Consider the following 14301-nt stretch of genomic DNA (forward strand, 5'->3'; position numbering starts at 1 on the left):
AACCCGGGTCTTCGGCGTGACGAGCGAACGCTTTAACCACTAGGCTACCCGACCGCCCTACTGTCTTTGAGGTTGGTGGTGAGGGCTTTGACTTTATCCCACTGAATGCTGTGGATTGGGTTGTCACGGATGTGGTCTGATAGAGCTGATTTAGAGTAATCTTTGGAGACTTTGATGTTCTTTAATTCGGGTTTTGAGGGGCCTAGATGTTTCGCCTATGTAAGCAGTAGTATAGGTAATGGGGATTCTGGCTCACTTCCACTGGAGTCAGATTTATATACCTATACCGCTACTACAGATGGGATTTTTTATGTTAAAATGATGATGCGATTCAACGATCGTCATGACATTAAACTAAATTGTAATGAAAATATTCTCTATTATTTCTAATCATACGTATACCATTATTTTTAACAAAGTGATATTCAACATTTTTACTAAGTTCTTCATTCATTTTACTTGGAGACCAGACTATATACTCTTCTTGATAATTGGAAAGAAACAATTGATGACCGTATTTGGTTGGTTTGATATCACTGATATAATATATGCCTTGTGGTAATTCTCTCCATTTGATAATTTTGTCCCTGAGCATAAATGCTCTGATAGCTTTTTCTAGTTCTTCCTTTGTTGGTTTGTAATTCTCCATTATTATATACTGATGTAAGCATTCGTTTAAATGTGATCCAACGACAGTAAGCAATCTATTTTTAATCTCCAACAAGTTCTTTGGTTTTGGCACAGAATAATTGACCTAATAATTTGATCTAATCTCCTGCTTCATTACATTGTATTTGGTGAGTTCTGACAGCACTAAACGAAACTCCTCCTCGGATATCTTACAATTAGCCATTGCTGTTGAAATATGGTCCTCAATGCTGTTCAACTTTGCTTCCGGGAGTATCCGAATATTATCATGTTTTAATGCTTTCTTTTGCAACTTAAGAGAATTTTTTTTATCGCTTTTCCTGCCAGTCCTGAGACTCAGGCAGCTATTTCCATGCCAAGTACAATAGGCGTGGCGATTGTAGTTGATAATAAACCAACACCGGCTACACCTAGTCCCATGCTAGGTGTTACAAGCACAAAGTCAACTCTGTCGAGAGCATTCACAGCTCTGCTATACTTTTTATACAATCCAAGTCTCAACTCCCTCTCCTTCTCTATTTGATGTTTTATGTTGCTTATTTGATGTAATCGAATTCCATCAACAGTATCCATCTTTTCAGATGCTTCATTGAGCGCTGGATATAACCCATAGTGTATATCATTATATTATATAATAGTCTTTAATTGGTCCTGCTTCAATGTTTTGAGAGTAAACATCAACCTTGTTAAATGTATATCATACGGCATAAATATCTTAGTAAGAGCAATGCTATCACCTTTAATAATTTGGACACCCTCAAGGGTTGCAATGGATGATGCTCCCATCTAAATAATACTGCAACCTTGATGCTCGTGTTGCTTAAGCCATTCAATTGATAGACCTGGTAATATTTTGAAGACATCTTCTGGTGCATCTCGAAAGATGTTTCAATAATAATTGTAGAAAGATCAGGTATGGCATTCAAGTTCTGTTTTATATCATTGAATTCAGTAACCAAATTTAAACTAACATTTTTTGATGATGGACGACTCAATAACATATGACCTGGGTTTTCTGGCAGGGGAGAGACAAACACACTTTTTCGTTTTGATTGGATATAAGCCTCGAGTACGATCCCACTATTTATTATCTTAGTTAAATTATGTGCCTTACCCATCATCACATATGGTGGGTTAATGATGATATTAAGTAGCCACTCGATTTTTGCTTCAATCATAGTCCATTTATTATCATCGTTGCTAGTAAGTGAGTGAGTGAGTTGGGTTTAACGCCGCTTTTAACAGTATTCCAGTTATATCGCAGCGTGTCAGCTTAATGTGGGAGAAAGCCCGAAGTGATGCAGGTCTCAGACGTTTACCACTTCGGTGAAACCCACGAGCACGGGTATGGTGCTGACAAACCTAGAAACATAATTGGGGCGAACCGGGATTCGAACCCACAATCATAGGTTTCTGGCGTAGCCCAAGGGACGCAACTCTGCTCAGCGAATCGCGGCACCTTAGACGACTGGGCCACCCGTGCCCCTGTTGCTAGAAAGATTATATGAAGTGTTTTTATTGAGTCTTCTAACGTCGACATCGTTTAAATCTCTTATATTAACTGGGAATGCAACTTCTTTCCGCTTGTATACATTATCTTGTAAGTGTAAAGCGTATAACTTGCCATCAATACTGGGTTTACCGAATTCTTCTGTGTCTCCGAGATCAGAAAGCGCAAGTATCCTATATGTACAGGTTGGTGTTTTAAATCTAATAGAGAAATTTTGAGGTCTGAAATAATACCCCGCTTCAATTTTTTATATTGTAATATTGAGAAAGATTCCGTTCTACCACGACTTTATTTTTCATCTTTGACTGGAATCTCTCTCAGCAGAGTAGAAGGACTTTCTAGTTGATATTATCCTTTGTACTGATCTGATCAAGATGGATGCACAATTCTTTATAGGGTACTAAATTGGGTAATTTAACTCCATGCATTATATCGTTGGGTGGTATTTTTCCCGTTCTGCCATCAAATCCAAGTGTTTCTGCTAAGATCTCGACAAGAAGTAAATTCTCTTGTCCAGCGCTTAATTGCAGCATCCCATTCGACTCATTTTGTGTGAGACTAAATCCATTAGGCTTAAAAAGTTCATCATTGAGTGAACATACAATGTAATACCCATTAGGTATAACAAAGCGAGTGTGATCAATACCAAAATTACCTATTAAAATCAAATTATTATTTCTCGCATCATTTATATTGGTCCACCGTGGGTAATACGTTACATCGCATAGGGCGATTTCAAGTTGTCCATCCGAGTTATCGTTAATATGAAGCAGTTGAATAGACTGACCATTTGTTATTCCTGGTAACATACATATTAAATATACAAAGATACTATATCATAACTTAAATATGAAATCAACTTACATTACTAATCAATCGATTTTAGTAAGTGCCTCTGGTGCTAAGTTTTTTGTTGAATTCTCTGACATCTTTGAAAAATATAGGGTAACAGCAACTAGCGATAAAATGGTGTATGATTGGTTCCACAATCCAATGCAATTTTAGCAGAACACGTTAAACTTTGCCGTATGGCGTGCAACAACAGGATGTGGTGTATCTCTTTATGCCCCAGGATTTGAACTAAATAAGTCTGTTTTATCATTTCACGTGTACTATCAGATTAGACGTATACTTAAAGAAATTAGTGCCCCATTACCACAGGATCGAGCATGGAATGCATCAAATAATCCGTACAATAGGTGGGCATTCGAACGTATTTGTTGGTGTTGCTTTCACCGTCCAAAAGGTCGAGCAACCACCTGGAAATGCTTGGAATGAATTTCTGAATGATAAAACAGAAAATAATTTTACAAACCCAGGAGTTGTAAGAGTTAATGAATCAATAAGAACTTATGAATGGGCATCTTGGTGCACAATCGCACACACGAACGGTAATAATTTGTTCTGGGACGGCGTTATGTGCGCATAAACAGTTTATTGCAAACGTGGAGGATGCTATTAATTCACCAGTTGACATACCATCTTCTATAAAACGTTATCAAGATGTATTACAGTACGCTAAATCCAAAGTAGACTACATTTATGCGCCGGGTCTGTACAAGTCTCCGAGTAATATGGAACTTAAGATCGGTCAAGTGATTGGTTATAATAATAAAATTGTTATACTACTGATCAACAAAAACAAGGTATAAATTCAGATATTAACATCGAATTAATAACGCAAACAAACACAGGCGAAACGGGAAAAGTCAAGCCACAGATATCTACTGACGCATCTACTAACGCACAACCACAAGTGCCACCACATATTGCAGCTAAAAATCAACAACATATCGATGAAAAAACAGCGCTTATAGCAGGTGGAGTCGCGGCTGGTTTACTCATGATTTGGTTGAATAGTCTTTAGTGGATACGTAAAACAGCCCAGCAATTGCTACGATCATTGCCCACAAGTTTTGACTAAGCCAAGTGGTGGTCTTTGCTAATAAATTCAAGAGCCAGCAAACAATACTCCCTATTATACCTGGAAGTGCAGAAGCGGCTTTCCCAGCGAGCTTTCCCAGTGCTTCTCCTAATGCTTTTAAATGCTTTTATATCCACTCTTTTACACCAGCCCTATCACTAGGCGGTGTGTCACCTCCTGTACCGCCTGTAACACTGGTTAACGCGAGAGTCAAAGTTGATATAATAAATCCCAATGCGGTTAAAATACTAGCAATGGTTAGCCCCTGTTCTCTGTTCATCGTTGAGGACTTGATCGATAGTTTCTCGAATTTGACTGATTTGTGAACAAAGTGCTTTTCTATTCCTGGAAGCAGCTTCAAGGCAGCCGATCTTTCGTCTTCTAAGTGACGCAATCTTTCAGCAACCCTGCATCTACTGAATTCATCACCCTTCTGTTCTAGTTTTGTTTTCTCATAAGCTATATGCTTGTCGAATTCAGATAGCTTGGCTATATTATTGATGAGTTCTCCCCGCATTGTTTGCATTTCCTTGTCAATGCCCTGTAATTCCCTAATACTGAACTCTGAGGATGGTACCTGTAATGTGGAATTATCTTAGTAGGAGTCCGTCCGAGGCCAGTTTCGAGCCTATTATCTATGTTACCGAGTTCAGTATGCACAGTCCGAAGAACCTGAGTAGTCTTCGAAGAAAGTTTTTCTCGTGAGTAGTGAGTGAGTGAGTGAGTGAGTTTGGTTTAACGCCGCTTTTAACAATATTCCAGTTATATCACGGGGTGTCAGCTAATGTGGGAGGAAAGCCCGAAGTGATGCAGGTCTCAGACGTTTACCACTTTGGTGAAACCCATGAGCACGGGTATGGTGCTGACAAACCTAGAAACATAATTGGGGCGAACCGGGATTCGAACCCACAATCATAGGTTTCTGGCGTGGCCAAGGGACGCAACTCTGCACAGCGAATCGCGGCGCCTTAGACGACTGGGCCACCCGTGCTCCCTCTCGTGAGTAGTCTACAAAACCTAATTCATTATGAACAAAGTTGATGCCGTGTTTACTGGCTATCGTAGACAAGGCTAGGGGCTTATGAGTACGAGAATTCATAAGATCAATATCCGGACAGCCACTCAGTCGCAATATTCCTTTACTATCTAACGTAAACTTTAAATAGTCACGACCTAGTTTCTTTTAAGGCATCATAATAATCATTGACTCCTGGTTTCAAAAGTTCATCATAAAGATTCGTAAAGCTGGTTTCATCAGTACCCTCTTCGATTGTACTAGTATCAGTTATGTTATTTAGATTAATATCATCCATTTTTATATTAAACATAATGTTACATAATTTCAATATAACAATGTCTTCGCAATACGGACGCAAGTTAAACCCACAATGTAGACGTTGAATTACTAGATAGTCACATGCCCTTTTATCAGCAGAGTAATTAAAGCTACTGAAGATCCTAGTAGCTATTCTATTGAAAATATCTCACTGGAGTATGATATGATAACAGATCCTGAATTAGCCAGACAAATTCGTAACCAGTATACCGGAAGTTTAGCCATTTTGTACGATCGCGTGCTTCGACACCGAAAGATCACCAAGAACAAAAGAGATATGACGTGGAATATCAATCTAAACGTCCCAGCGAGATTGTTGAAGGGTATTTTAATGTTGTTTGAGGATCCTTCTGAAGCATTTGCAAGAGATACCGAGAAGTTCTACAATCCCAAGATTACAAAAGTAGAATTGACTATCGAGGGCATGCCTAATCAACTATATAGTCAAGGTATGCAAGCATATCAACAGTGGGATGAGATAAAAAAAACTCCCTTCTATAAAACGAAGCCCAGAAGTTAACGCGGTCGTGAAAGATCTGTCTCTCGCGGATGTATCGATGCCTGAATGTCTTACCATGAAGTATGCGCTGTGGCTCGAGATGCGAACAACAAACGATGACAAACTACACAGCAGTGGGCGGAAAATAGAAAATGCAAGTGAGGGTTACTATACAGATAATGAAGGAACAGAAAGCGGTTGGTAAATTAAACATATATTTGTACGTGATTATGGAGGCGCAACTTAATATACAGAATGGATGATTCATGCAAGCAATCTATTGATAATCTGTTACCTAAAGAACCGCACTGCGCTATCATCTGCGGGCAAACTGGTTGCGGAAAAACAGCTTTTAGTCTAGATATTTTACAAAGTCATTATCTGAATGTTTTCATCCATATTTTTATTCTGTGTCTGACTATAAGCGTTAATAAAACATACCTATCGAGAGATTGGGTAATGAATGATCCCGGGGTACTCAGAGTTGATCCGGGCGATCATTTACAAGACTGTTTATGATTAAAATACAAAGGAGAATCAACCCTTTTCATAATAGACGACTGCAGTGCAAGTAAAGAGCTTACCAAAAACAAAGATATGCTTTCATATTTAGCATTCTCCGGACAGCTTACTCAGCATAGCGTTTGGGTACTTACTCAAAAATAACATCTCTGTCCTGAAAGATCTCAGAGAGCAGACCAAATGGGTAGCTCTGTTTCATTGCAAAGACCAAGATTCATTTGAGGAATGTCTACGCGCAAATGATGTTATTTATACCAAGCTCGAACGAGATAAAGTCAGAAAACTGTTAGCGGAAACGAAGCACTGTAAACTCGTATTAAAAACCGATCAACCAGCTGCTTATACAATTGCTTAGAAAAAAATAGCAACTGCTGAGCAAAAATATAGCAACTGCTAAGCAAAAATATAGCAAAAATAGCAACTGCTAAGCAAAATTATAGCAACTGCTAAGCAAAAATATAGCAAAAATATAGCAAAAATACGATAAAATGAACATTAGCGGTTATTATGTAATAATGTCGTCTGAAATCCCCATTCTTTCACAGTTATTTTTATTTACAGTTTATTATTTCAGGCTGTATTGGATATGCCATATTCCATTATGTTAGACTTAAATATCTCTTTAGGTATTACATTATGGAATGCGATGAACTCATCGAAAAAATGGTCAAAGAACCTGATCAACATGCAGAAGTAGTTACAGATAAATCTTTAGATGAACATAGAGAAAGACTCACGGCTTTGGTAGCCGGGGGAAAATGTTCCCAACATTTTGGGGAAAATTATACCATCGAAAAAATTGATAACATGACCGATGAAGAAATTAAATAACTGTATGCGAGTTACGAGTCTAGACTGGGAGCTACCGGCTATGTTACAACTATACACAGTCGTAGCTAGTACGTTTCTTCCTATCCAGGCAGAACATCGCCCGTATTTATGCGAATCTCTAGAGAAAGACCCATTCATTGAACAAGCTATAGGCGCAGTAACCTGTGAGTTTATCATAGATATGGAATGTTCTTAGCTCCAGAAACCACAGCTTTAATAGCCACTACGTATTGTCAATTTAAACATAAGTGCCCACTTACTGATAATGAACTCAAGTGTCACCACAGATTGTGGAAACACAATCACAACAAGTGAACGAGGAAATAACCCCGATTGTGAAATCACAACAAGTGAATGAGGAAATACTAGCGATTGCGAAATCACAAGCCAGAGTGACTAAGAATCCTTTGAAAATCGCAGCTGGGAAGAAGTGTGAGCTAGCGAGGAAGGCAAAACTAATATATAATTCAAATATTAAACATAGTCGTCCGATTAAAACTTGGGCTCCCTATGCACTAGACAGGAGAAGAGAAAACGTCACCCCCGATTACACAACAACATGTTCCATTTGTGCTAAGCCCCCATATAATGTTAGAAATGACTACTCCAGTTACAGACTGTAAAATGTTGGTAAACGCAACGTATCATTCAGCAGTGGTCAGCGCTGGTCAGCGGCTTGGCCACTGGCTATGCTCGTATGGCTAAAATGATTACTAAAGCCACACCACCCAAGCTAGATTTTAATGGTTATGATATCGGTATGATGGTTCTTGATATTGTTAATGCTCTAGCTTTTTTTGGAGTAATTATTTGTTTTCTACTCTGAGGGAATCAAACGCTAAAGAAGCTGAAGAGGAGCGTAAATGACATAATAAAGCATTAGAACAACTCGAAGCAGCCCAGTCACAATGGACCAGGTGCAGAATATTAAGATTAGATTTTATTGATGTTGAACTGTGTAAGCAAGGACACTCAATTCAAACGTTTAAGATGTTGAATCTGCCATGCATGAATACCTCCTTGTTTATGGAAAGAAACTTGACCCAATACTGAGACCAACAAGAAGTGTCAGTTTTATACACCATCAGAGGCTCAGAAAAACCGTGAGATAGTATTTATAATGTTTGGGTTATCAGTCATTGCTATTTTTAGCTGCACAATGACTACACATAAACCATGATCTATGTCAGGCTGAGTCTTATCAGCTATTGATAACCCTGACTGCTAATCTATAAATAGCGCTGACTGGCTGACTGCTTATGTTAGGTTGGGCAGGACCCGGCTGATGACATGCATTTAGACAAATGATACTAAAGTGTATATTTATCACTATGGCGAGAGGCACATCAAGATGTAATTCATCAGATGGGCCAATCACAAATTTGTGGAAAGAGCTGTATGTCGGATTTTTGTGGAATCCATTCCATTGCAATTAGAAAAGGGCATATTAATTATTGGTGTTCTGTATGTGGTATTGGGGTTCAAAGGTAGTTACTGTTTATGTAAGAAACACGGTGCTGACAAGAAACGGTTTCAAATTATTTATGAGAGGAAAAAGGTTCACCAAAATGAGATAAATAGATTGGGTAGAATTCAAACCAATTGGAGATTAGTTCACATGTATTTATATATCACAATGACTTATGTAGTCAGAGAGCTGAAAGCTTTGGCAAAGCAACATGGTCTACATGGATATCCTCGAATGACAAAAGCTGAATTGATTGATTTACTTGGTTTGGAATACAACAAACCCCAGACTGTTAGAGAACTCAAAGCTCAAGCAAAAAACAGTGGGCTGAGAGGTTATTCTCGATTGAGAAAAATGTCAAATTTATTATTTTAGTTTGTGCACAAACAACTAGTACCTTAGCCGCAGCTTCTCTTGCTTTATGTGTCCTACAACGTCATATATTTTAATATGAACTGTCATCACTTGTACATCGTACTCCATTTTTCTGCTATGGATCAGGTTTCACTTTACCTATCCCACAATCCAATACTTTGTCGGCAACGCATGCGCAAACCTATGCTTCTGACGTCACTCACAAAAGCCTATTTAACCCTTCACTCACCATCTGCTTGTTCTGGTTTCTCTCAAAGCCATCTTGTTTATTCTTCTCGTCATTGGCCTTAATCTCGATGTTATTTTGACATCCATTACCATATCGTGTTGCCTATTGTCCTCCTCTGGGCCAACATGTCTGCCAGCAGAGGGAAACAACCCCTTTCGTCTAGACGACCTCGTTAAGGCAAAAGTGTCAGCGGCTCAACTTTGACCCCAGATCACAACAAACAAGATCGCGACCTCACACCTCGCTCCAGTCGACCTAGCCGGGCAACCCCCCCGTATTTGACTGCGGCTGACCTGAGAAACCGACTATCACAGCTGGGAATGAAAGTGCCTACATCGTGGACTCGGGAATTCCTCCTTCAGCTTTACAACGAGAATGTGTCAAGCGGCAGATTAATCAAAGTGACCAGTGACACCCATGATACGACACACGAGGCTAAACTCGATAAGTTTCATCACCAGCCATCAACAAGTGCAGCTAGCAGTTTACAACCTTCTGTCAACGAATTAGCCAAGGCAGCTAGAACACCTATTCCGGTCGACACGGATTCAATTTACGGCAGTAACGACCTCTCCCTCGTGCTTTCTGACATGCCTGCCAGATCCCCGAATGTATACAACATGGCGAATGACAAGTCTCTCCGCGATGAAGTGTGTGAACTGAAAGCACTTGAAAGGGGATTCTACAACAACACATCAGCCAACAACCCTCCAGATGCCACAGGCCGTCCCTTCTGACTCACTGCCACCGACCAACACCATTCCAGCCCACCTCAAAGCCAAAATCAAACAAGGTAAATATGTCAACTTGGCATTATTACTACAACAAGATCTCGACATCAGCAGAGGGACGCGAAGATACCAAGCCAGGAACGTCTTTGTCACTACCCAACTTCATCATAGCATTCACTGCATACAAGAACATGTACTGCGAAAACAACCACGAACTACGTGCACAGCTGGATGACCATGAACAAACTGTAGTAGGACTGGCGAAACTCTTTCCCGGCAAGACTAATCATTATGATTATCACAAACTGTTCGCCGCACGTGTAGCAGCATATGCAGAAAAAGGAACGACTATTAGGTGGGACATGATGGACAAAAGGATATATACAATGTGTTCCACAGGACAGAGGGCCAGGTCATGTCATGTTAATCGTGCCAGAGCATAACCCAGAGATGCCCCAATCTCATGGACCCCAGGATCAGACGTCCAAGCCGGCAGTTTGACAGGACCTCAACAAGCTACCGTCAAGGGAAAGTTGACACCAGAGGTGGACCCAAAGTGCGCATCAACGGCAGAGAAGTGTGCAACAATTTTAATGACCAGGGCTGCCAGCGACAAACCTGTTACTTCGAACATGTGTGTGTCATCTGTAAAGACACAAGCCACGGGAAACAGAACTGCAGAGAGAGGAAGAATAAGACATGACCGACTCCAGACGGGCTGGCTCCCCTACTATCATGTAGACATGTTAACCTAACACCGATCAATGTGACTCATCTAAAATATGAACTTTCATCTCATCCAGACCAAATTTCCTCCAACTACCTTATCAATGGACTAACACTGGGCTTTCACCCTCTAATCTCTCCTCTGCCAACTACAACTGTCGAGTGTTTAAACAACCTAAGTGCCCGACGAGAGCCTTCTACCATCACAAAACTGGTCCAGTCAGAAGTGGCAAGGGGATATGTGATCAGACCTTTCACCAAGTCACCTTACCCCATCTATCGAGTCAGTCCTCTAGGTTTAGCTGAAGGCAAGTACAACCGCAAAAAAAGACTAATTTTGAACCTATCAGCCCTACATGACAAGCCAGACATTCCAAGTGTAAATGAACTAATCGACAAAGACTTGTGCTCCCTGTCCTATGTGACTATTGACAACGCTGTATCTCTTGTTCTGGAAGAAGGACCGGTGGCATTGATGTGCAAGGTTGACATTTCTGACGCCTTTAAACAGGTACCCATCGCGCCCAAGTTTTGGCTGTTCTTTGGATTCAAGTGGGAAGAAGAGTTCTACTTCTATACACGTTTGGCATTCGGATGCAGATCAAGCCCAAAACTTTTTGACTCCCTCTCAGAAGCAGTATGCTGGATTCTGCATAACAATTATGACGTCAAACATATTCTCCACCTCCTTGACGACTTCCTCACCATTGATGTGCCAACTGCTGATGCCCAGAAAACCATGAACACTTTACGTGAACTCTTTAGGCTACTCCAAATACCATTAGCTGAACATAAGTCAGCAGGCCCCTTTCCAGTCATCGAATATCTTGGAATTGTCCTGGACTCGCTTTCAATGACTGCTAAGCTTCCACGAGACAAGTTGTCCAGATTTTCAGCAATGGTCGACGAGTTTTCTCGACGGAAAAAGTATACAAAACGGGAACTGCTGTCACTAGTGGGGCATCTAAATTATGCATGCAGAGTCATTATCCCTGGTCGTGCCTTCACATCCTACCTGATCGACCTTTCTAAGACAGTGAAGAAACTCCACCATCACGTGTACTTATCCCATGCCTGCCGCCAAGACCTACACATGTGGGCCACCTTCCTGAAAGAATGGAATGGAGTGTCATTCTTCCATTACTGTACTGCCACCTCTAACTGTGACAAGGAACTATGGACAAGGAACTAGATGCGGCCGCTACTATAGGCTTTGGTGGTTATTTCCAAGGATCCTGGTTTGCCGACAAATGGCCTTCAAAACTGTTAGGTGGATTGAGCGTAGAACACAGCCTGCCTTCCTGGAATTATACCCCATTGTTGTGGCAGCCATCTTGTGGGGACATAGATGGCCACAAAAACGCGTGCTCTTTCGCTGTGACAATATATCAACAGTTCATATCATTAGGAAAGGCAGATCCAAATGTATTAAGATTATGTCTTTAATGAGAACACTAACCTGGACTGCTGCTAAAGGTAACTTTGTCATCATTGCACAACATATCCCTGGCGTTCATAACAACATTGCTGATGCGCTCTCTCGTTTGCAGCTCAAGAAATTCCGAAGTCTAGCACCATCAGCTGAGAAGAATGCCACACCATGCCCTCCCAGTTCACAAGTCATCTGGATTTGAACACCCATCTGAATACCCTGTGGTCCACTGCCATTACCCCTCGCACCAGACACACTTACGCCACAGGGGTGCAGTGCTACATCAAGTTCATGATCCATGTGTACCTGTTTCCAATGGAAGCTGACACTCTGCCTCCAGTGCAACAGACGTATCTCCAGTACTTTCTGGCCCACTGTTTGGGGGTCCTTAAGCTCGCCTATACAACAGTGAAAACATACCTGCAGGTAAGTATTAGGTATACTTACCTGCAAGCTGGATTAGATACTGTGTTTGATTCCCCAGCCTCTGGTGCCTTCGCCCGTATCCAGACATTAATGAGAGGATACAAGAAGTTACAATCTCCTGTCAAGAGTAAGAGGCCTCCCATTACGTATGACTTCTCCGTCGGATCGTCACTCTCCTAAGACAGGGTGTGCTAGGACCTTACAACGACTTGAATATGGAGACTATGTGCAGCATTGCCTTCTTTGGATTTTTACGTTGTGGCGAGTTTACCTGCTCATCTAGCTTCGATGTCGATGCCAACATCTGCGTAGAAGACATCACATTCGATGGCATGTGCATTTTACGACTCAAAGTGTCAAAGACAGACCCCTTCCGTCAAGGCGTACATATTTCATTGTTCGCTACGAAGAACCTGGTGTGCCCCTTTCGCAGCCTGACACAACTCGTATGGATCAGACGACGGAGTGGGGCACGTAACACCGGCCCCCTCTTTGTGGACAGCTCCTTTACAGCCATTACCAGGAATACCTTTCTGAGATGGCTTAGCATTATATTGTGTCGCGCCGGTTTTAGTTCCAGCGGATATTCAGGACACTCTTTCAGGATCGGCGCGGCCACGACGGCAGCTCAAGCTCGTCTAGAGGACCACCTTATCAAGACTCTAGGACGGTGGAGCTCTGACTGTTTTACTCGGTACATCCGAACCCCCGAAGCTACCTTGCGCCAAGCCCAGATCTCCCTATTTACCGTGTGACATGCATAGGCTCGACTTAGACCTGACTAGGTGCCATAGTCTACCATGTCAGTTTGTGTATATATTTAGATGGTCGTGAAACATCCTTCCCCTCCTATGTTTAATCATGACCGTTAGTTGTGTGCCATTGTTCTTAGTGCCAAATCATCTCAGGACTCTTCTGTTTGTCTATTGTACCCAACCGTGTAGAGCACAGTATATGGACTCCACTACATGCTAAGTGAGGATATACAGGCATTGTGCCATAAATTCCCCACCGCTACTACTGCCACCCAGTACTCGCTGTGATACAGACTATACGGCACGTGTACAAGGACTGATGCTATTAAACTTTGTTATAAGTCATTACATATTATTTTGCAATTCAGCCATTTCCCCATCTATTTTATTGGGGGCACTCGGTTGCTACATAACCTCTCTTTGGGCGTCTGTAGCCCCCAACTCATACCATATACCTCTCCCTAACCTAATACCCGGGGCTTCACGACCTCCAAGGGTACATCTCTACTAATACTGGGATCCTAGATCCCAGATTAATCCACAACAATACTCGGGTTGACGACCCATTAACAAGCTATCAACCCAGGATCAACGATCCTCGGGGTACTCTTTCTCTATTACTACCACTCGGGGTTATGACCCACTAGCACCAGCAACCGAGGTAGCCCCCCTTTGTCGCCAGTGTAAATAAATTATGATATTATATTACATTGTCTGTTGTTGTTTGCTGAACAAAATGTCAAATTTACTATTTTAGTTTGTGCACAAACAACTAGTACCTTAGCCGCAGCTTCTCTTGCTTTATGTGTCCTACAACGTCGTATATTTTATTATGAACTGTCATCACTTGTACATCGTACTCACTGTCATCACTTGTACATCGTACTCC

The 14301-nt window shown here is 41.3% G+C and overlaps 1 protein-coding gene across 1 annotated transcript; it reads left to right on the top strand.

The window, feature by feature from the left end:
- The first annotated feature begins 12872 nt into the window (after window positions 1–12872).
- LOC139475385 (uncharacterized) lies at window positions 12873–13412 on the top strand. The gene has a single exon (XM_071258603.1). It carries the CDS (start codon window positions 12873–12875, stop codon window positions 13410–13412), a length of 540 nt encoding a protein of 179 aa, XP_071114704.1.
- The last annotated feature ends 889 nt before the right edge of the window (window positions 13413–14301 follow it).

This window comes from Haliotis cracherodii, unplaced genomic scaffold (assembly GCF_022045235.1).
Source record: "Haliotis cracherodii isolate W230 unplaced genomic scaffold, xgHalCrac1.p SCAF_3, whole genome shotgun sequence".
Taxonomy (NCBI): Eukaryota; Metazoa; Mollusca; class Gastropoda; order Lepetellida; family Haliotidae; genus Haliotis; species Haliotis cracherodii.

What these genes read in the sequence shown, in the direction of transcription:
- LOC139475385 (XM_071258603.1), top strand. Translation starts at nt 12,873, where the DNA reads ATGGAGACTATGTGCAGCATTGCCTTCTTTGGATTTTTACGTTGTGGC.